This window comes from Calonectris borealis, chromosome 19 (assembly GCF_964195595.1).
Source record: "Calonectris borealis chromosome 19, bCalBor7.hap1.2, whole genome shotgun sequence".
In the NCBI taxonomy this organism is placed as follows: domain Eukaryota; kingdom Metazoa; phylum Chordata; class Aves; order Procellariiformes; family Procellariidae; genus Calonectris; species Calonectris borealis.
In genome coordinates, this window is record NC_134330.1 from 6,158,332 (window position 1) to 6,179,287 (window position 20,956).

Below are 20,956 nucleotides of genomic sequence, written 5' to 3' on the forward strand. Positions count from 1 at the left end.
TCAATGTTGTGCAATGAAGTGAAACTTGTGTACTGGCTCTGCTTTCCTGTTTGTGTCAGTGTGCTTGCAAAGGTGAAATTCAATAGCAACTATTATGCTCTATTAAAAAAATTAAAGCAAAGTTTTTCTAGGCTGTCCTCCAAGAATGACAACCGTGAAGCAAATACCTGATCCGTGCATTGTGACTGCGGGCAGCAGGTGGAGAGTCCGTGGGGATGAGTGAGCTATATCAGTCCGTGCAAAGATGAGTGTGAAGTGTGGGTGCCTGGAATGGTGCCTGGAGAATGTCAATTCTGCTGCCCCTTCTGAGGATGAGAAAGCATGACGGCAAGAGGGAGCAATTGTGAGAAGGCTGCAGGGAGAGGAGCATGTGACACAAACAGAAAAGAGGTGGGGAGTTAGAGTATAAACCAAATTTATTAATAATGTCTGATAGAACAACTTTAAACACTTCCTGACATGACATAGCAAAGGAATAAGGAAGGGTGAGAACAGAAGGATTCATTTCCTTGAGACTGTCTGCTCAGACTGGAAGAGGGTGGGAATGGGATGTTTTGTCAAGAGTAGGGCGAGTTCATTAAGGTGAAGATAACTGAACGATGGGGAAACAGGAAGAGTCACAGTCTGGGCAGCTGGAGCATGAGGTGGGATCTCATTGCAGGTGAGACACCTAAACTGTAGAGAACAAGTAAATCTCTACATTGAATGGTGGGTGAGGAGGTTAATTGCTAGAGAGCTCCTGGGAAACAAGATGCAATAATCTTGTGTATTACTGTAGGGAGAAAAATCCTTAGGACTGTTTGTGTGGGACTCCTTCAGTGGCCATGAAGGCCTTGACATTCAATCAGTTACTCAAGACTTTTCCCTGAAGCAGCTAACAAGTGGCTTTTATCCTTTGGCAGATTCACCTTTGGGCTCATCTGCTGGCTCCCCTCATATTTAATCTGGAGATTAGATTCTATTTCTGATGAATGCTGGGCAGGTACAGCTATTAACCTTTCACTGGAGAGCAAAGATGCCATTAACTGTGAGCTGATAAGAACTATCCATAAAGCTGTGATTAAGCACCAGAATTTAACTTTTTTGTTTTTTCTCAAATGATTATGGATCTAAGCCAACAGGAAATGTTTTTGTGTTCCTGCCAGTTAAGGCAGGCAGCAAGGCTTTGGGGAGAGCCAGGAGAAGAACAAGGTGGCTGAGACTCCTCATTACCTCCTGAAAGGATTGAGTTATCTTGAGCAGGGACAGGCAAAGGAGCTCGCTGCTTCTGCAGGGTGGTGCATCAGCCTGGTCTCCAGATCGTCAGGGCAGGCTGGTGTTCCCTGGGCACGGCTTGCTCTTCTTCCTGTGTGTGCTCTGAACAAGGATGTTTTTTTGCATTATTCACTTTGCTCTGCATCAAAAAAGACAAGCTCAGGTAGGAGCTGCAATTTCTGGTCCTAATTGCAAAACGGCGTGTTGTTGAGAGCTTGCTCACCCTCCAAGCAGCTGTGAGAAGCCGGACAAGGCTGGGAGTGCAGAATTCAGGGGAGGTGTGTCAGGGTGCCCGTGGTTCCTCACCTGCCAGTCCTGCTCCCAGCCGGTGCTCACACCTAGCAGCCTCCGCCTGCCCTTTGCATCAACTTTGCTCTTTCCTGATATTTCAAGGGGAGCAGCTACAAAAAGACCTGGTGGGTGTTGAGAAGTGGTCAGTAGGAAGAAACAAATGCTACTTGGTATTGCATCCAGCAGGGAGTAGGGACAACCCTGAGCCTGAGGAGCTCAGCCAGGGCTGTCAGGGGTGAGTGCTAGTCAGCAAAGAAATACGCCAGCTCCTGTTTGAAGGAACAGACCACGGGAGATCTGCTGTGGAGCACCAACAACGGAATGAAGTACAGCTAGTGTATAATAACTCTGCAAGTACAGTACAGCAATTAGCATCTTCCGTATCTGCATGGATATATGGTTTCCAGCCTCCTGTGCCCTATAAGTATAGACCTGAGAAAGTGGTAAAGCTGAGACATCAGATGGAGGGAAGGGGGTTGTTTTAAAAGCACTTTTTGCAAAGACCCTGTGGAAACTTCACGTGATCTAAACCCAAACTTCTATCGCCAGAGTTAAGAGCACAAAGTGGTTTTGCAGCATTAGGAGGTGAAAGGCCCTATAGGAGGAAGCGAGCTCATGTGATAAGGGACGTTACTGGGAAAGAGAAAGCTTCTGCTGAGCAGTTTAGAAGGCCTCTGTGTGTTATCTTACCCAAACATGGGGATTTTGTTAGGGCTTAGCTTTTATTTGCCCTTTCCTGCTCTCAGCTTCTGACCGCAACGATATTCCTGCAGCACCCAGCAGAGGCCATAAGATGCTTATGGACCATTCCCTCTCAACTGCTTTTCTCTTTCACGTGTCCTCACCGATTCCCCAGCTTTCGATCCTCAGAAGATCCTTCCTCTTTGGACATGCTTCTGGAGGAAGCTGCAGCCATTTAACAGCCATCTAGTCCAACCCCCTGCCGTGGACAGGGACATCTTCAACTCAATCAAGTTGCTCAGAGCCCTGTCCAACCTGACCTTGAATGTTTCCAGGGATGGGGAATCTACCACCTCTCTGGGCAACCTGCTCCAGTGTCTCACCACCCTCATTGTAAAAAATTTCTTCCTTGTATCTACCCTCTTTTAGTTTAAAACCATTCCCCCTTGTCCTGTCGCCATGGGCCCTGCTAAAAAGTCTCTCCCCATCTTTCTTACAAGCCCTCTTTAAGTACTGATAGGCTGCAATAAGGTCTCCCTGAACCCTTCTCTACTCCAGGCTGAATAACCCCAACTCTCTCAGCCTTTCTTCATAGCAGAGGCGTTCCGTCCCCCTGATCATTTTTGTGGCCCTATTTGCAGGACAGTGTCAGTCTCCCTCGCACCCCCTGCATCGCGGGAGGCATAGCCTGCATGTCCTGCCACTCCAAGGGAGGATGTGGAAGACAATTCGTCCATCCCGGACTCCACCCTGGCTTGGCTTGCCAGGCACCGTATCAGTAAGTACTGGCCTTCTAGCGCCAGGGGCTTGTGTTTGGAGGGTGAAGGGGGGCTAATAAGCCAAGGTACTAAGATGGGGAAAAATCTAGAGGGAGAAGTTTGACCCCACATAAAAAGGGGTCACCTGGGAAGTTCCGGGATGAGGCAGCTGTGCTGGTTCTAGGTCTGCCCCAGGGAGGGCAAGCAGTCCAGGCCGTTCTCCGACCCAGCCGAGGAGTCCCGGGAGGAACGGCCCTGGAGAAAGCGGATGATTTTGTCGATTGTGGCCTCCTGGTACTCGTGGGACCACCTGTGTTCGAGGGGGAAATTTGAATTAATTTTTCCATTGTGCAAGATGCCATGAGATAGGTCAGTGCATTCGGGTCAGGAGCCAGAGACCACCTGCCTCCAACCCAGCTCTCTGGGAACCCCCTTTTCCCCATGGAAAATGGAGGAACACTGGATGCCACAGGAAAGCCCCTTCCCCAGTGCCCTGCCAGGCTAGAGGGCTACGAGCAGGTTGGGATGCCAGCCTGCAGCGCTGCTGCACGAAGGGGAAGCAGGAGGCGAGAGGAACCCAGGCGAGCTGCGAAAACCTGCCAGCATCACTCCTGCCTGGAGGGCTGGGGGCACGAGGATGAGCCCCAAGCCCAAAAACAGCTGAAGGGTTATGGTGGGGACCTTTGCTCCCTTCATGCTCTGAGTACCTGAAGTGACTCACCTCCCCTTTGGCCTGTTCTGCCTCCCTCATCTGTTTCTCCGAATTTCTTTGTGCTCTTTGCTACAGCTTATGCGAGCTGTTCTCTCCAGGTGTCAAGGCACCATGGCACAGGTTCCTTTTACTTACTTGATACCATTAAATTTCAGGACAGCCCTCATGTCCTTGGGAAGTGTTTCTGGGTCTGGCCACTCAAAATGGTCTGTAACAGGTACGATGTTCTTTCCAGAGTTCAGGGCTGTCACGATCTCCTGCAGGAACATGCAAGTGCTCAGGCTATGGTGTGTCAGCACATCACCAGCCCACTCCTGCTCCAGCATCCACCAAGCTCCCACCTGATGGCATCTCCTACCTTGTGCACCCAGTCCTTGCACTCGGGGTCTCCCATGCATTTATCCAGTGCGTTTGGCGAGAGGACTAGCACAAAATTGCGGGCACTCATGACGCTCTGGATCAGCTTGTCCTCAAACTTCCCTGCCTCCAGCTTCTCCACGTCGATGAACACGCTGAAGCCGTGCAGCTGCAGGTGGACCTTCAGCAGGCTGGTGGCGAGAGGAGACAGCACCATGAGGAGAGCTACTGCCAGTGCCTGGGTTTCCCACCATGTCGGCCAAGACATGAGGAGACAGAGGAGCGGCGAACGGGCTCCCACAGAGAACAGAACGGTCCTTGAGACGCCAGCTGCCAGCCCAGCCTGCTTACAGGTGTCTGGGCCCATGCAGAAAACAGGGGGAGCAGGACGTGATCCCCTACAGCCCTACGAGCGCAGCATGAAAAAGGGTAAGTCAGTGTCAAAGAGAGACAGGGTGGCAGTGACAGGACTGGGAATTAGCCTGTCCACCGTGCAGCTTATGGCACGCGCTGTCCCCATTTGCACTGCAGCTTTTGGCAGCCTCTCCCTCCTCCCCACTGCAGCCTGCGGCTCTCCCGGCTCCACGTTCTTCCCACAACTGATCACCAGCCTTCGCTCGGGGCTTCAGCCCAGCACCATATCGTTGCCTGCAGGACTCACCTGGCCAGCTGTGACCCGGTGCTCCTCCGGTAGCTGATAAATACATCAGTCCCGTTGGATGCAGTTTGCAGCGTTATAGGGGAGTGAAGCATTTCTAGGCAGAGCAAACAGGAACCAAAAGTTAAAAATACCCAACAGCTCATCCCAAACAACCCTCGATACTCGCTTCCACCCGCCTGCTCCCAGCGCAGCGAGCAGCAGCGGGACCCGCACCCCTTGCAGCAGTGAGGATGCGGACGCGGTGGAAGCCCGTGTTGATGTGGCAGTCCTCCTGCAGCTGCTGCTCCGTCACCCGGTGCAAGAAGTTGCGGTTGATGCCGCATGTCAGCAGGTTGTATGTGTACTGACGAAACTTGGGGTCGATGCTACCCAGCCAGTCGGCCAGGTTGCTGCGGTCGCAGGTGGAATAGTTTGCAAAGGTCTTCAGCTCTGTCAGCTCCCGGAAAAACCTGGCAGAGAAACAAATGAAAGCGTGGAGCGGGGAAGGGAGGCTTCTGGACCAGGCAGGACCTAGAGACATTTGGTACCACATCTTTTATCTGCACAGGAGAGAGTGCAGTTACATGCCGTGGTGAAGAATGAGCTAAAGGAATAGAAAAAAAGAAGAACAGCTGCGTGACTGCGGAGTGTTGGTCCTCGGGACAGGGAGGTATGAGGAGCTCAGCTAAGGGAGAAGCTCAGCTAAGTTCCCATCTTTCTGGGTAACTTGCAGGATCCCACCTCCCCTGTGCCATAGATCCCACACCTCTCCTGTGCATTGGCCCCATTGCAGGAATCCCTCTGGATACCGCACTGGAAAAGCCCTGGCAGTCCAGGTTTTGCATTTTGAGGATCTCTGTTCTTGTCTTTGCGAGAAGGGAAAGGCACAGATTTTTTCCCTGGCTCTGCCACTGTGGTGACAACCATGAGAGAGGCCAGCGTGCCCTGGTGTTGGTCCTACCTTTTCCGAGTGATGCTGGAGTCCATCCCCAAATCCTCCTGCAGCTCCTCTTCCGTCAGCCTCAGGAGAATGTCCCCATCCACCTGGTGGTCCTGCCAAGAGAAATCCAGGCTGGAAAGGTCCCAGGAAAAGCTGTTGGGTGAGATGCTTAACACCTCTGCTGCAAGATGGGGCAAAAGGCCCCATCCAGGTGTCCCTCCCCCAGCACGCAGCCCTACCAGGAAGCTCTGGCAGTATTTGTTGAATCCGATCTGCTGCAGCCACGTCTGCACCTCGCAGGGCTTCCAGTTGGGAACCGTGGGCAGGATACGCCGAGGAACCTCCTCCCCTATCATTCGCAGCACCTTTTTGGCCAGGGAGGAGGTGGTGCTGCTGGTGGAGTAGCACACTACCCTCTTCAGGCTCTGCGTAGCCCCAGTCTCACTGAAAATCTGGGGACACAAAGGGAGGAGACATCACTTTGACCAGGGTACTTGATGAGTTCACAGGGGGAGCAAAAGACACCAAGATGCAGTTGTGGCAACCCTTCCCTTTTGCATCTCCTTCCTTCAGGCCAACCTACCCTTTACCTTTGTTTTCTTCTGCCTGGTTTTGATGGCAGCCTCCATGCAGAGGTAGAAAGCAGCGATGCACTGTGCTTCCAGCCGCGAACTGTCCAGCAAGGGTACCAGCCGCTGCAGGTCGTCCGCCGTCCTCCCCTGGCTGTTGTCACTGCTGCCCAACATCTCACAGGCGAACTGCTCCGGGTCCAGCGAGGCGATGAACGGCTCCACCAGAGCCAGCGTCCCTGAGCGCTCCACCTCCTTCTCGATTTCTTTGTTGGTGGCCAGCACCGTGATGGCCAGGCATGCGTGCAGGCGGATTAGTTCGTCGTCTCTTGAGAACACCAGAGGGAAAAGCCACTCTGCTGTCCTCTTTTCAATCATCAGGCGCTGGTTGGCCTGCCCTCCGTACATGGCACAGTTGGCCAAGGCCATGGCGCAGTGCCGCAGCACGATGGGGTCCGTCCAGCGGCACCAGTAGAGGATAGCATCCAGGCCTCCATCAGAGATGAGCTGGGAACAGGTCTCCTCGGTGTGTTTGAACATGTGCTCCAGGATACCAGAGACACTCTGCGCCAGCTGGGGAACATCTCGCTCCTTAGCTAAGTTCAGAATCACTCCCAGACCGATCCGAGCGATCCGATCCCTGCAGGAAGGAGAGGCACAGGCAGGTGAGGGGCAAATGGCCGTGCAGGGAGTGAGAACAGTGACTGGCGTGGGAACTCCCCCGTGCTTCGGTGGTGTTTGCCCCATGACAGCCAGATGTGGGACACGGCTGCCAGATATGCTGTCAGGCTGATGCAGTGAGCTGCGACAGGCTGGTGTTGGAAGAACCTGTCTGGGTCTGATGGAAGAGCTTGTGATGGGACAGGACATGGGTGCGCAGCCCGGGACCATCACGCCAGAGGCTCTTGGGCTCGAGGCAAGACGTATGTAGCAATTAACAGTGCAGGGTAGGCCAATGCCAGGCTAGAAATAGATCTGCTTAGTCAGCTTTGCTGGATGTGTGTGAGCTGCTTCGTGTTTGGGGGTGAAAACTCGTTTGTCCCTAATCAGTGCTGTCCTCTGGCTGCTCTCCAGATCGGTGCCAAGCCCAGGATGGGGGTTTCACACCTGGCTGAGCAACCACGCAGAACTGGCCACGGGGGTGTGCGAAAGATGGGGATCTGCCTGTCCTGGGATGGCGGCACGGAGGCAGCTTGGGGCAAAGGTGTTTATTTCCTCAACCCCGCGCTCTCCTAGAAGAGGACAGCAAGAGCCTGGGGGCAGGTGGCCGAGGGCCACCAGCTGCTGCTCGGCCATGGCTGGCCTTGGGAGCCCCGTGCTGCGAGGACGGTCTTAAAATGACACCTGAATGGGGCTGTGCCCTAAAAGCACGGAGTGAGGAAGGGGGAAATGATGGGCTCTTGGCTGCCCTCCCATGAGCTTGTCTGGGGCAATCTCTGGCCTTAGAAATGACCCATTTGGTGCCGTGATGGAGCTGCTCCGTTCACAAGGCACAAGCGCTGGTGTGGATGCCCCATGCCGTGCTGCTCATGAGGGCAGCGGCGCGTTTGGCCCCCAGCGATGGCGGGGGTGAAGGCACGCCAGCCTCTCTGCCCTGGCAGGCAGGAAGAGCATTTCTGGGAAGCCTGTGGCCTGCATGGCTCACGCTGACCTTGGGGTGGGTTTGGCAGAAAATGTTGTGGAGAGCTCTGGAAAAAAAGCCCTCAGCCTGGGACTGGCTCCGAGCCCAGACTCGGCCACGGAGCTGGATGACAAACACAGCCCCGCCAGGTCCCTGGCTCCCTGCAACTGCAGAATGGAGCCAGGACCGGTCCAGCTAAGCACCGCTGTGGCTGCGCACGGATGCTGGGAGAGGACTCTAAGCCAGAGACTTGGACCCACGGGGGGAGCCTACACCTCCCTGCCTCAGAGGTTGATGGTGGGTCAGGCTGCGGGGAGCGAGGGGCTGGGGGCCCACGGCTGCTCCAAGACCCTGGCCCAAGAACTGCTCCTGGAGCAGGGACGGTGACTCCAGCAGCTGCTTTCTCTTGCCAGGAAGCTAAGTGCTGAATTCAGACCATGCCAGTGATGTTTCCTGGGATTAATTCCACTCTAATGGATTTCCTGATTTAGCTGTTGCTTCTTTTTGCCTGCCAGCGTGTGCAGCGAGGCCGAGGCTGCGAGTCCACAACCTTACAGCAAGACACATCGCCCATGAAGCTGGAGCAAGACCGTAAACTTTGACCAGGCTTCCTCCACACGTGCCCAAAGCCCTGGCTGGGTCCAGCTGGGCTTGGGCGCAGCGAGGGAGAGCGGAGCTGGCAGAGCCGGGTGTTTGCCTGCAGGGTCCCAGGAGAGAAAGGCCTGATCCTGACCCTGCTCACGGCAGGTATGCGGCTCCTCTCTGGGACCCGCACGCCGCAGGCGGTGCTGCTGGGGCATGCCGAACCAGACACGGGGCAGAGCGGAGAGTTTGTCTGTTGGGGGACCTTGCGGGAGTGCCTTCCTGGCGTTTGAAGGGCGAGCTGCGCGCGGGTGCTTCATCAGCACTGCTGTGCATTTAGATGTGCTAGGTCCACGTGTGCACATGCACCCTCATACATGTGCTCGTATACACACACACATGCTCCCACCCCACGTGTGAGGACGCTTTGGCAGAGCCAGCCCAACGCCGCTCACCTGTCCTGGGGCACGGCACACACATCTCCAGCCTCTGAGCTGGGGGGCTCCGAGGGCCGCCGGCCGGCCGGCCCCCTCCTTATGGCCTCATTCCAGCCCTGGTCAGCAGCAGAAAGTCTCTGGGAACTGGCTTCATCCTCCTCCTCCTGCTGCGGTTATGGCTAAGGGGGAGTCGTGTCTCATCCTTGGGGTCAGACGCTCTGGGCCAGCTCAACCACGAAGGGTGTCTTGGGCACATCGGGGTGGCCCCAGGCTGAGGGTGGCTCATGAGGACACCCCGATCCTCACCAGCATCCCATGAGCTGGGGCTGGTCCTCCTCCTTCTAGCTGTGGGGGGGACAGGTCGTGGGCATGATCAGCAAGTTGGGGACCCCCTGTGTGCACGTGCGGGGTGTGGGGGGCTGCAGTGTGGAGCCGAGGGGGTTTGAAGCACCAGGAGCACCCAGAGCAGGGAAATTTGGGGGTGTGGGTGGCATGGGTGGAGGAAATCCCTGCTGTGCTTGGGGCGGCAAGCGAGCCAGCGGTGGGGAGGGCTGTGCCTGGCAGGGGGGGCTCTTTGCAGACTCACCTGTTTTCTGCCACCAGGATCTGCTCCAGGAGTTTTCCCGCCTGGCACTTGGTCTCCAGCTCTGCCGTGTACAGCAGGTTCAGCAGCAGGTCCAGGCCTCCCTCCAGGCGGATCACGTCGCACAGCACTTTGGCCACGTCCCTCCCCAGCGTGGGCATCCCCCAGGCTTCCTCCACCAGCTGGAAGACCTCGGCGATGGCCCTCCTCAGCTCCGAAGGGCCGGCCGCCTGCTTGGCATGGGCGATGGCCTGGTGCAGGGCAGGCAGGATCCGGTCCAGGGCTGCCCGCACATCCGAGTTCACCCCGGGGGAAACCTCCCGGCGCTCCCTGGAGCTGCCCCCGCCTGCCCAGCTGCCCGCCTGGCTCACGCACTCGGGCACCGCCAGCCGCTCCGCACCCGACATGGCGAAGAACCGGCACAGTTTATAGAGGGAGACGAGCAGGATGAGCACCATCGGCATCTCCTAGCACAGCATCCTCGGTCACCCACCCCCCGGGAGCACCCGGGCAGGGCCACCACGCTCCTTGGGGGGACCCGAGGTGGCCGGAGGGGAAGCACAGGACGAGGGCGACGGAGCTAGCGCAGGGTCCAGCCGCAGGGCTGGGCTGCCGGCTCCCTCTCCCCTCCCTGCCCTGCCGGGATGCGGAGCTGGAAGCCGGTGGCAGGAGCCGCCTTCCCAGAGCCAGGCTCAGCATCTCAGGTCCTCAGGGGCTGATGTCACCCCGCGCAGGCGCCGCCTCTGCAAGGAGGGGCTCATCTCTGGGCAGCAGCATCCCCCTCCTCGCTGCAGATGCTCTGACATCCCCCCAGACCCCTCCTTCCACCCCTTCTGAGCTGGGGCTTGTCTCACTGTCCCCATGGTCCATGTCCCCCCCTTCATGCTCTGGTCACCTCCACGGCAGGCAGGGACCCCCAACCCTGCTTTTGCAGCAGGTCTCTCCGGGACCCTCTGCGACGGGTGAAGGGCCACCGTGGTGGCCATGGCCGTGGTCAGGGTGAGGTTGTGGCCATCCTGGCACTGCGTTTTGAACCTGTTTGGTATCAGCGCAGGGGGGTAAATAGCTCCCTTTGTGTGGCGGAAATTCAGAGCAGCTCTTCTGGGTGGGCTTGGGATTTGCATGATAAAAGAAGGAGCAGAGGCAGCCTGGGCCCCTTTTATTTTCTTTTTTCCAGGCCAGACGTGCTCAGGGCAGAAATGCTTTGGACACTTCTCGCCTGTGTTGGGAGGAGCAGCTTAAATCCTTGGCTCCAAAACCAGGTTGTTGCCAGCTCAGACTGAGACTTAAATTCAAGTTGATGTTTTGATGTGACAGAGTCGCTTTTAATCCTCTCTAAATCCACTACACAGGAACAGACAGAGGAAAGAGACATTAGCTCACAGCGAAGGACGGTAAACAAGGCGACCTGAGCGGCACGGTACTGCAGGAGAGCCTCAGCACAGAACCAGTAAGGTTTTTCCTGATAAATTATTATTAAGCAGGGGTAATGATATGGGCTGTTGCAAAGCAGAGGGGTTTGCTTCCTCAGAGGAGGTTGCTGCCTGGGGGGAGCAGAATTCAAACAGTTCCCTTAGGCTTGTCCTGACAAGCCCAGAGAGCTGAGCTTTGCTTTGCTTTGCTTTGAGTTTTCCTTTGCTTTACTTTGCTTTTTGAGAGGGATTTCCAGCATCAGCTGCCTGGGCTCTGGGAATGGCAGGAATTCCCAGCCATGTCGTGGGGGATCAGCCCCATTGCCTGAGCTCTCCTCCCTGACTCTCTTGGCTGCAAGGGCTCCCCAGGGCCCCGTTACCCAAACCAGCCCCTCTGTTGGGGTCTCCTCCTGCCATGCTTTGAGCACAGCAGCCAGGGCTCGCCGAGCCTTGGTGGGTCTGCGGTTGCTGGTGGTCGGGAGCCTGGAGCAGCAGGAGGGAGCTTTGTCTCAGCCGATCAGCAGAAGCAGCTCAGACACTGCCCAGCCCTTCTCCCCCCAGCCTCCCCATAAGCCTGCGCCCTCTCAGGGCGCTTGTCCCCCAGGCTCGATTCAACAGGGACGGGATGAAGCTTTAGTGCAACGCTGGGCTGGTGCTTGCACCCGGGGACGACACCAGCCCCGACATAGCTGAGGCCAGGGGGCAAGGAGGGGGGTGACGGGGCTGCAGGAGAAGTCCTGCCCCAACAGCCCATGTCTGCTGGCTGCCCTCAGCTCACCAGGGCTTTCCAGGTGGAAATGCCTTTCTCAACACCAAATCAAAGCTCTTTCCAGCAAGGGCGGGAGCAGCCGAGGCTGGGAACTGCCTGTGTCTCAGCTGGCAGAGGCGAGGCCCCTGGAGAAGCAGGCACCCTGCTTGGTTTCTTCTCTCCCCAAATCTTCCATCACCTATTAAAGCCCAGAGCTGCGCCGCTCCTGCCCCGGGGCCGGGACAGATCCCTCGGAGCTCCTGCCCCAGCAGTGCCGCGGCAGCGGAGGCAGCCGGAGGCAGTATCTCTGTAGCCTCGTGTGCGTTTGCTCCTTGCCCCTGATTAGATAAACATCCCGGAGTTATCAGGAGCTGCTGAAAGAGCTGAGTCAATATTAATTAGTAACCGAAAAGATTGGTCAGAAAGGGAATGATGGGAGCAAAATACACATGCTTTTGTTTGCTTACTGTAGTGAAAGTGCAGAGGGCTCCTCTTCTCCCTCCCTCCCTCCCGGCCGCTCACCTCGGGCCCCTGGTCCCTGTGCACAGAGGTGGCACCTGCCCCATCCCGAGCCGCCGTGTCCTGGGACTTCCCAGATCTGCTCCCAGCCTTGCTGACATTGAGAAAGCTGAAATCCCAAGAGCAAGTCCTCCAAACTGGTGACATTTTGGGCAAGCATAAGCCCAGGGCTTTGCCCTGGTGCCCTCTGAGCACCGCTCCCTTGTCCCCTCTCGTCAGGGCTTTTGTATTGCCGAGACCAGACTGGCCTCCCCTTGAGACGGAGGCTGGGAGCTTTAATACCATGACTTTTGCGATGAAATAAGTGTGGCAGGACCTCAAAACTGGTTCCTGGCTCTGGCCTGCTGTCTGCTCCTGCTCTCTGAACCAGTGCCCAACCCGCACCCTGGCCGGGAAGGCAAAGGCACGGCCAGCGGCTCGTGGAGCTGCCTGCACGCGTGGGGAGCCCTGTCCCCCTCCAAATGCACCCAGCTCGGCATGGGCTGCGGGGGATGCTGGCTGGGAGAGCGTCTCTGCCCCTTTCCCCTCTGCTCTGACCTTGGCCTGTTTGTTTTCTCCCGCCGGGGCAGGCTGAGCAAACAGTGGATGCCGGGGCCCCGGCCGCAGCCGTGCTCCAGCCTGCACAGTCGCAGGAGGGCTGCGCTCCCGGCCGCCCAGGATGAGGCTGCTCTTCCCTGCCCTCGTGCTGGCCCTGATCACCGCTGCCCGTGCTGCTGAAGGTGAGCCGGAGCCGGCCAGCCCCGCACCGGGTGCCTGCCACTTGAGGGGCATGGGTGGGCATGGAGCGAGTGCGGCTCCTGGGCTGATGGAGGGGCTGGGGAGCCCGGGCAGGTTGAGGAGGGGACCAGGTAGTGGCCATGGCCACTGGCCACGTTGGCTACACCTCGCAGCATGGGGAGAAGGCAAGCAGGCAGCACACGGGTATCAATGGTGCCTGGGCAAACCCCTGGCCATCCTACAGCTGGACTGCCAGCGTGGTGCTGGGACCACGGCACAGCCTGGTCTGTGGCTCCCGGCACAGCGGGACCTGGGTGGGAGCGGTGAGAGGTGCCACTGTAGCCCTGGGGATTGGGGTACCCATGGAGAGGTGGGGTCCCCCTATCTGGGCCATGCCCGTGTTTGCTTTCACCCCCGGGGCTGGGCTGGGGGGGAGGCACCGCCCCCGCTGCCCATCCCGCATTACTTCTCCTGCATTGACCATCAGCTCTTGCAGACTCCTGCGTGGGCCGCTGCGATGACGGCTTCGATGCGCAGCGCAAGTGCCAGTGCGACACCCTCTGCGTGTACTACCAGAGCTGCTGCAGCGACTACTCCACCGCCTGCAAAGCCAAAGGTACCGGCGCTGCGGCCGCCTTCCTAGCCGGGGCAGGGGCTGCCGGGCTGACAAGGGTGCCGGGGGCTCGGAGGGGTCTGTGCTGGGTCAGCTCTGCACCCACCCGTGTCCACAGGGTGAAGTCAGTGCCAGGATTTGGTGCTCAGGGTGCTGCAGCACCAGGGGTTTTTGGCAGCCGGCTCACTGCCGCCCGCAGCATGGGGCCCTGGGGGTCCGTGCAAATCCATATGGCCTGGGAGCAAGCGGCTCCCGCACCCAGATCCCATGGGAGACGCCCAGGGCTCCTGGGGACCAACCTGCTCCCTCCCGCAGTGACACGGGGAGACGTGTTTGCCTTGCCGGAGGACGACTACCTCGACTACAACCTCACCGTCGACCTGGGCACGGCAGAGGGCACCGAGGCAGCCCCCACAGAACTGCCCGCGTCCCTGTCACCGGCGCAGCCCACGCTGGAGAGCACGCCGGGCCCCGAGGAGATGCTGACGGAGGTGCCCGTGGAGGAGGTGCCCAGCACCACGTCAGATGGGTTCGTGGAGGAGCCTGAGGAGCTGTGCAGCAGGAAACCTTTTGATGCCTTCACTGACCTGAAGAACGGTTCCCTTTATGCTTTCCGAGGTACCTCGGGGACCTTTCCCAGGCACTTGGGACACTCTGCTACGCTGTCACCCCATGCCGGCGGCTGTGGTCTCTCCTGCTGCTCCCACCTCCCCTCTCTCCCCAGGGAAGTACTTCTACGAGCTGGACGAGACGAGCGTGCGGCCCGGCTACCCCAAGCTCATCAGCGATGTCTGGGGCATTGAGGGCCCCATCGATGCAGCCTTCACCCGCATCAACTGCCAGGGCAAGACTTACCTGTTCAAGGTGGGCAGGAGCCTGGTTGCAGGGCTGGGGGTGCTCCCGGGGTGGCCAGCATAGCTCCCCAACCCACCCTGTCCCCACCCTGGCACCTTCCATGCATGCATGCACACAGTGGCTGCCAGATATCCCCAAATCCCTGCGGCTGTCCGGGGTCCCAGGCAGCCACAGCCTCACCATGGGGCTGCCCAGCATCCGCTCACTCCCCTCGGCAGACCCGCCCCTGGGGGATGCTGCACCCAGCCCCCTGACCCCCCCCTCTGTCCCACCCCCCCCAGGGCAGCCAGTACTGGCGCTTTGACGATGGAGCCCTGGACCCCGGGTACCCACGCGACATCTCCGAGGGCTTTGAAGGCATCCCGAACAGCATCGACGCGGCCTTCGCCCTCCCTGCGCACAGCTACCACGGCAATGAGAGAGTCTACTTCTTCAAGGGTAAGGGGCGCAGACCCCGCTCTGGGGCAGAGCCTGGCACCAGCGGCCGTGGGCAGGGCACCCCTCTAGCTACTGCTCCCCCCAGAATGCGTGTCCCCCACTAATGCCCTGCACATCCTCTCCTAGACAAGTACTACTGGTCCTACGACTTCGCCCACCAGCCCACGCAGGCCGACTGCGAGAAGTCCTCCCCCTCGGCCGTGTTCAACCACTACGCCTTCATGAACCGCGACAGCTGGGAGGACGTCTTCCAGATCCTCTTCGGTGGCAGGATGAGTAAGGGCTGGGCCAGCCCCAGGGGAAAGGGCCGGTGGGTGCCAATATAGCCCGCACCGATGGGGCACGAAGGGCTGCAGGCACCCAGGGAGGAGGGTGCAATGTCTGGGAGCACGGGCAGGCTGGATGAGCTGGCTATGCACAGGAACCCCCAGGCCATGACTGCATCTCCCACAGCATCCCAAATCCCACCCTCTGCAGCCCTTACGCCCCGCAGTACTGAGCCCATCACCAGCCACCTTCCACCACAGCGTCACTGCTGGGGACTGTTTATTCCCACTGGAGCTGGAGATGCCATAGGAAAACCCCAGCCTTGGGGAAGAGAAATGAAAGATGGAGAGGAGGAGAGGGGAGCTTAGCAGGGCTGATCCCAGCCAAGGCAGGGGCGAGGGGCTGCTCCTGGCTCTGCCTGGCCCATGGTCCCCATCACGCATCCCATCCAGGCTGGGATCCTTTGGAGCATCCCCCTGGGTCTCGGAGCAGGTGCTGGGGGCTGTCTGTGGGGCTGGGCTCTAACTTGCCCTCTGCCTCTTTGCCAGCCGGGGCGAGCAGCCCGCGGTACATCAGCAAAGACTGGCGGGGGGTGCCCAGCCGGCTGGACGCTGCCATGGCCGGCAGGATCTACGTGGCCTCCCAGCAGCCTCGGAGGAGGAAGTCCCGCCGCCAGCGCAAGAGGTACAAGAGCCACCGGTCACTGAACTTGGGTTTCTGGAGCTGGCTGCAAAATGACTCTGACTCTGCGGGCGTTGAAAGCGACTGGCTGTCGGGCTCCCAGTGTGAAACCCTCCAGAGTGTCTACTTCTTTGTAGGAGGTGAGTCTGGGGTGGCAGGATCCAGGAGAGATGCGGGACTGGGACCCCCTGGGGCTGCCAGGGTAGGGGGAGCTCTCCCAGATGTCCCCAAGCTCCAGGATGCGGTGGGAAGGTGCCCGGGGTTGGCAGCAAGGGCTGGCAGCTCCCAGCAGCTCTGCCCCGCGGGCTGTCCTGACAGCCATCTCCCCTTCCTCCCAGACAAGTACTACCGCGTCAACCTGCGTACCAAGCGCGTGGACCTGGTGCAGCCCCGCTACCCGCGCTCCATCGCCCAGTACTGGCTGGACTGCCCGCAGCCCGGGGAGGAGAGCACCTGAGAGGGGCCCCCCCGGAGCCGCCCCGCAGCACGGCCCCTAGCTAGACAGAAATAAAGTGTGAGTGCCGTGCAGGCTGGAGAGCCCTGTCTGTCCGTCTGTCCATCCATCCCGTCGTCTGCGGAGTCCTTGTAGTCCAAGATCCCCGTGCCCCCGAGGGCTGTGGGTGTCCCCGCAGGTACAATAACTGTGCGTGGGCTGTGCCAGATCCCTGCTGCTGGCCCCATCCACGGCGCGGCTGCGGCTGCTCAGATCTGCTCCGCCAGCCAGTCCGGTGCCTCTTCCCACTGGAGGAGAGGGATGGTGCCGGCGGCTGCCAGCCGGGAGCCAGTGGGGTCAGGTCTCCAGCACCCCTGGGATCAGGTGCACAGCCCCATGCACGAGCGGCTGGACTCGGGATGGGTGCCCAACCCCGAGGGACCCCATCCGAGGCACTGCCTGGCCTCCCCCTGCCACCCTGCTCACCTCTCGGCTCCGGTAATCCTGGCCACGGCGGCGCAGAAGGGATGACCCTTCCTTCGGGACTGGGACAGCGCTCGGGGCCCGGCAGCTTCTGGGGGAGCGGGTGCCGCTGAGATGAACTCCTGCTTCTGCCCCGGCTCCTGCCGTGAGGACTCATGAACAAACCCTGCCCCGCTGCCCCGCCACCCCCCTGTAACCCCAGGGGCTGGTGCCCCGGGGGGTGGCCTCAGGCCTCAGCTCTCACCGCTTCCCCTGCTGTGGCTGGGGGTGCCGGGGGAGCTGATGGGAGCTGGGCAGGGACGCGTCCTCCTGGCCGGGTGGCAGGATGCCAGTGCTTCCCTCGGGGGGCTGTGGTGCGGGGGGCCCTGGCAGCGCCTGGGGGGTGAGCAGAGCGGTCAAGCTGCTGTGCCACGCTGTGTCACCCCCCTCTGAAGAGACCGCCCAGGGCCATACCTGGGACACGATGGCATCAGCCGGCCCCGGGCAGCACTGGGGGCACCCCGGGCAGCCGGGGCGGCCGGAGGTGGGAGGCAGCTTCTGCAAGAGGGGATAGCAGCGGGTGGGTGGTTTGTGCATCCTCACACTGCCGAAGGCACAGCCCCACGGGAGGATGCCTGTGGAGCCCAGGGCCCCCCGCGCTCACCAGCAGCCGGGGCCCGGAGGTGGGTGTCGTGTCAGGCTGCCGGAGCCTTACGGGGTGGCCGGGGGACACACGGGGGGTGCGGGCGCTCCGGAGCGGGGCCCGGCTGTCACAGGAGCTGCGGGTGGCTCTGCAGGATGGGCCAGCTGGGATGTCACCGCTGGGGTCTGGGGACAGCCAGGGCTGCCTGGGGAGCAGCGAGGGAGCGGGGCAGGGCATTGGCAACCTCTGGCAAACCTCCGAGCCCTGCCTGGCCCCAGGGAGTCCCTAGAAGATGCTGGCTGATGCAGGGTGCTGCCCGGCCAGGGGCTCTGGCTGCCCCACCAGCCCCTTGTGCCCTGCTCATGGGTGAGTCCCCCGTACCTCAGCTGCTCATTCTCCACCACGAAGTCCCGCAGGAGGCCGTAGAGGCTGGGCCAGGCTGGGGCTCCCTCTGACAGGAGCTGCCCTTCGAGAGGGGAGCGACGCAGCCCTGCAGGGCCGTACCTGCCTCCCCAGCCTGGCCATGCCCCTGCCCTCGGGGGGGTCCCTGGGACCTCCACGCTCCTTGTCGGCACCCTGGGCAGGCACAGCTGCTGGCGCAGGGAGAGGTTTTCCAGCTGCAGGGCATGGATTTCTTCCTCCAAGGTTTGCAGCAGCTTCTCTCTGGACACCTGGGAGCACAAGGGGGTGGCTCAGGGGGGTCCCAGCAGCGGGGCAGGGCACCCTGCCCACAGCCCCTGCCTGCTATACCCTGTTGGCCATGGGCCTGGTGGTGACCCTCCGGGCCCGGCTGGCGTAGTGCAGAGTGCTCAGCGTCTCCGAGAGGCAACGCGAGGACGGGGAGATGCAAGCAACCTGCCGACAAGGGAGAGCCGCAGGTGAGCTGCCACCCAGGGGGTCACCCATCCCCCTCCAGCCTTCCCCTCCACGGGGTGAGGCCCCGGCCCCCCGCAGCTCCATGCACCCCTGCCCAGCCTCCTCCGTGCACGTACCATCAGGGTGACGCCCGAGCCGCCCAGGGAGCGGGCCAGCAGCCGGGTGAGCTTGCTGTCCCGGTAAGGGATGTGCGTTCGCTTCCCTCGGGGTTTGGCCAACAGAGAGATGCAGTGTCCTGCCAGAGGACGAGCCACAGCGGGTACAACAGGGCTCTGACGGGGACCAGCAGCTTGTGCTTCCCATGGGGGGTCCCCCAACTCTTACCCAGTGCCAGGAGGCTGCGGTTGATGTTGTTGGCCTCCACAGAGAGCTCCCCGCTGGAGCCAGTCTCCTTCACCCGCTCGCTGCCAGCCAGGTCCACAAAGCACAGCGTGCCCTGCTTGCTGGGGCAGGCGCTGGGCTGGGGGACCCGCGTTGAGGGGGTGATGCTCTGGCCCCCCTCGCCCCTTCCCCGTGGCCCACAGCAGTGTCCCAACCCCTGGGTCTGGGATCTGGCTCCCTGCTGCTTGCCCCAGCCCCACCAACATATCCTTGGGGGGGAGGAGGATGTGACCCCCCCACCCTGGGGCTGTTTGCACCCCAAATGAAGAGCCTCAGCCCCCCAAGCCCTCTCCCGGAGCAGGACGCATGCTCACAGCCCGGCTGCGGACGTGGATGGTCAGAAGAGCGTGGCTGCGGCTCGAGTGCCTGTTGAGGGCGTGTGCCGAGGTCCGTCGCCTCTGGGATCCTGCCGGGGGGGGAACCGAGAGCTGCAGGGGCAGCGCCCCACGCCCCGGCACAGCACCCACTGCCCACCCCCTGCCAGACACAAGCCTGCCTGGGCTCTGCGGCAGGACGGGGAGCTGCCCCTCTTGGCTGCCATTGGAGCCTGGTCCCGGGGCCAGCTCTGCCGGGGGCTGAGAACCCCCACACCAGGTCCGGTACCCCCCGAACATGCCCCTGCATGGCCCCAGCTCTGCGCCCGTGGCTCAGCACCTTGCAGGAGCAGGTCAGCGATGGCTTCCAGGCTTTCGAAGTCCACGCTGAGCTGGTTCTCCACGTAGAAGCCACGGGTTTTGCTCCACCGCAGGGGCAGGGTGCACGGCGGCCCTGGGCTCAGCAGGTCCCGGACCTGGGGGGATACAGCAGAGGGGAGGCAGCGGGGGAGCGGTGGCATGGGGTGCCAGCAGGGCCTGGCTGGGCGGCCAGGTGGGTGCTTACCTGCTCGTTGTAGATCTCCAGGTAGGAGGCACTGAGAGCCAGGTCAGACCCGCGGCTCCGGCTCTGCTCCAGGAGGCAGGCGAAGGACCTCTGCATCAGCCCCAGCAGCCCTGGGGCTGCCGGCGGGGTCTCACTCTGCGGAGATGCCAGGAGGGAGAGCAGTCACGCCGCTTTGGCACCCACCTCCTTCCACCACGCTAGCACCCACGACCACGTGAGAAGAACCCATCCCACCGTCAGGATCAGGTCAGGCGGGGGGGATGGCGTTGTACCTGGGCGAGGGGTCCCATCAGGGTGTAGGTCTTCCCCGAGCCGGTCTGCCCGAAGGCAAAGACGGTGCAGGAAAAGCTGGGGAAGATGCTGAGCCTCAGGCACGGCTCCAGGTGGTGGCACAGGGATGCCACCTCCCGGCACGGCCCCGGCAATGCAGACCCACTGGCGAGGCCTGGCTGGGTGCAGCGCAGCGGGTGCGGGGTGATCTGGAGGGCTGGGGTCCGCGGGGTTCTTGCTGGGACTCACCCGTCTATCGCCAGCTCCACCAGCTGCCTCATCCCGCTGCCTTCGAACACGGCCTCCTGCGAGGCTCCCGCGTCGAACACAGCGCTGAACCCGAAAGTGGCATCGTGCCTGGCTGCGCTCACCTGGGTGCGGGGACGGCGGTGGCTCAGGGGGTGCCGCAGGCCCCCCCGAACCCCAGCGGGGAGGTGGCACTTACGTGGACGGTGCTGTCGCCGAGGCTGTGCACAACCCGCCGGTCACCTCGCTGCGTCTCCGTGCAGGTCAGTGGCCGGACCCTAATGGCAGGGGGGGACGGGGACACAAAGGTGTCCCTGCAAGGACCCCGGGGAGTGCCGCTGTGCCCCTGCCCTGGGCAGGAGTGATGCTGGTCCCCACCGTGTCCCCGAACCCTTCGCGTCCCCCCTTACCTCAGCACCACTCTCAGGCGCGTCTCTCTGCCCACCGTGGGGCCCTCCCGCTCCTCTCCGCGGCTCCTTTGGGGAACAGAGGGCAGCGGGGTGGTGGGTGCCCCCCGGCTGGGGGACCTGCGTGCAGGCACCCCAGACGCCAGGGCAGAGGGGCCCACGGTCACGCTGTGCTCGCGCCGTCCTCCCGTCCCCACTGTGCCCTGGGGCCTGGCAAGGGACAGAGTGCGATGTCCCCCCATGTCCCCACAGAGGGACCGCCCTGTCCTCCCCCAGCCTTTCTGGGGTGCCAGCCCCCCGCCGGCTGCCCAGGCGGCCGTATCGGCCAGGGAGGGCCGGCGGCGGTCACTGCCCAGGCCCTGCCTGCTCCAGGACGGGGTGGCCTCTGTCCCCTCCGGCTCCCCGCCGACTTACGGTCTCTCCTGGTCCCGTGGGAGCGTTTTGGGCCGCGCGCCCGGCCGGGGCTCCCAGCCCCGCTCCCCCTCCGGCTCCATTCACCCCCCAGCACGCCTCGCTCGGGGTGCCCGCAGCACCCGGCTGGTCCCAGCAAGAGCCACCGCCAGCCAGCTCGGGCTGCCCCGCACAACAGGTACCACCGCTCCGGTTAAACATTGACCGGTGCCAGCCCCGCGGGAGAGCGGCCGGCACGGCAGGGGGCGAGCCGGGGGGAGGAGGCGGTGGCAC

The 20,956-nt window shown here is 61.3% G+C and overlaps 3 protein-coding genes across 6 annotated transcripts; 1 reads left to right on the top strand and 2 right to left on the bottom strand.

The window, feature by feature from the left end:
• Positions 1-400: 400 nt before the first annotated feature.
• On the bottom strand, positions 401-10,298 carry SARM1 (sterile alpha and TIR motif containing 1). The gene is made up of 9 exons (XM_075168723.1): positions 9,429-10,298; positions 6,224-6,842; positions 5,873-6,085; positions 5,655-5,746; positions 4,928-5,163; positions 4,715-4,808; positions 4,055-4,244; positions 3,832-3,953; positions 401-3,294 (listed from the first exon to the last, which is right to left on the bottom strand). Exons 1-9 carry the CDS (start codon positions 9,887-9,889, stop codon positions 3,165-3,167), a joined length of 2,157 nt encoding a protein of 718 aa, XP_075024824.1. The 5' UTR covers positions 9,890-10,298; the 3' UTR covers positions 401-3,164.
• Positions 10,299-10,444: 146 nt separating this feature from the next.
• Positions 10,445-16,212, top strand: VTN (vitronectin). 4 transcript variants are annotated; one of them, XM_075168731.1, is made up of 10 exons: positions 10,445-10,687; positions 10,778-10,875; positions 12,674-12,823; positions 13,309-13,437; positions 13,750-14,052; positions 14,159-14,298; positions 14,571-14,727; positions 14,854-15,003; positions 15,543-15,815; positions 16,014-16,212. In XM_075168731.1, exons 3-10 carry the CDS (start codon positions 12,763-12,765, stop codon positions 16,130-16,132), a joined length of 1,332 nt encoding a protein of 443 aa, XP_075024832.1. In that variant the 5' UTR covers positions 10,445-10,687; positions 10,778-10,875; positions 12,674-12,762; the 3' UTR covers positions 16,133-16,212. The 4 variants fall into 4 exon arrangements, with proteins under 4 accessions (XP_075024832.1, XP_075024831.1, XP_075024834.1 ...); XM_075168733.1 differs by having other exon boundaries at positions 10,447-10,687; positions 13,318-13,437; XM_075168730.1 differs by having other exon boundaries at positions 10,445-10,875.
• KIF12 (kinesin family member 12) lies at positions 16,121-20,894 on the bottom strand. Its single transcript, XM_075168724.1, is given in 18 exon segments — positions 16,121-16,442; positions 16,595-16,731; positions 16,836-16,966; positions 17,045-17,128; positions 17,235-17,418; positions 17,595-17,884; positions 17,964-18,068; positions 18,206-18,324; positions 18,414-18,549; positions 18,785-18,876; positions 19,062-19,260; positions 19,350-19,484; positions 19,622-19,697; positions 19,869-19,990; positions 20,065-20,143; positions 20,276-20,341; positions 20,687-20,820; positions 20,822-20,894. Coding segments are annotated over 18 exon segments (2,217 nt in total). The 5' UTR covers positions 20,885-20,894; the 3' UTR covers positions 16,121-16,377.
• Between the last annotated feature and the right edge of the window lie 62 nt (positions 20,895-20,956).

Bases quoted from the DNA above. Each gene is read 5' to 3' on its own strand.
- SARM1 (XM_075168723.1), bottom strand. From the start codon at position 9,889: ATGCCGATGGTGCTCATCCTGCTCGTCTCCCTCTATAAACTGTGCCGG. The intron at 6,843-9,428 runs GTGAGTCTGCAA...TCCTTCCTGCAG, and splicing joins ATCCTGGTGGCAGAAAACAG to GGATCGGATCGCTCGGATCG. The intron at 3,295-3,831 runs GTAAGTAAAAGG...CCTCGAACACAG, and splicing joins CTGAAATTTAATGGTATCAA to GTGGTCCCACGAGTACCAGG.
- VTN (XM_075168730.1), top strand. From the start codon at position 12,763: ATGAGGCTGCTCTTCCCTGCCCTCGTGCTGGCCCTGATCACCGCTGCC. The intron at 13,438-13,749 runs GTACCGGCGCTG...TCCCTCCCGCAG, and splicing joins CACCGCCTGCAAAGCCAAAG to TGACACGGGGAGACGTGTTT. The intron at 14,299-14,570 runs GTGGGCAGGAGC...CACCCCCCCCAG, and splicing joins GCAAGACTTACCTGTTCAAG to GGCAGCCAGTACTGGCGCTT.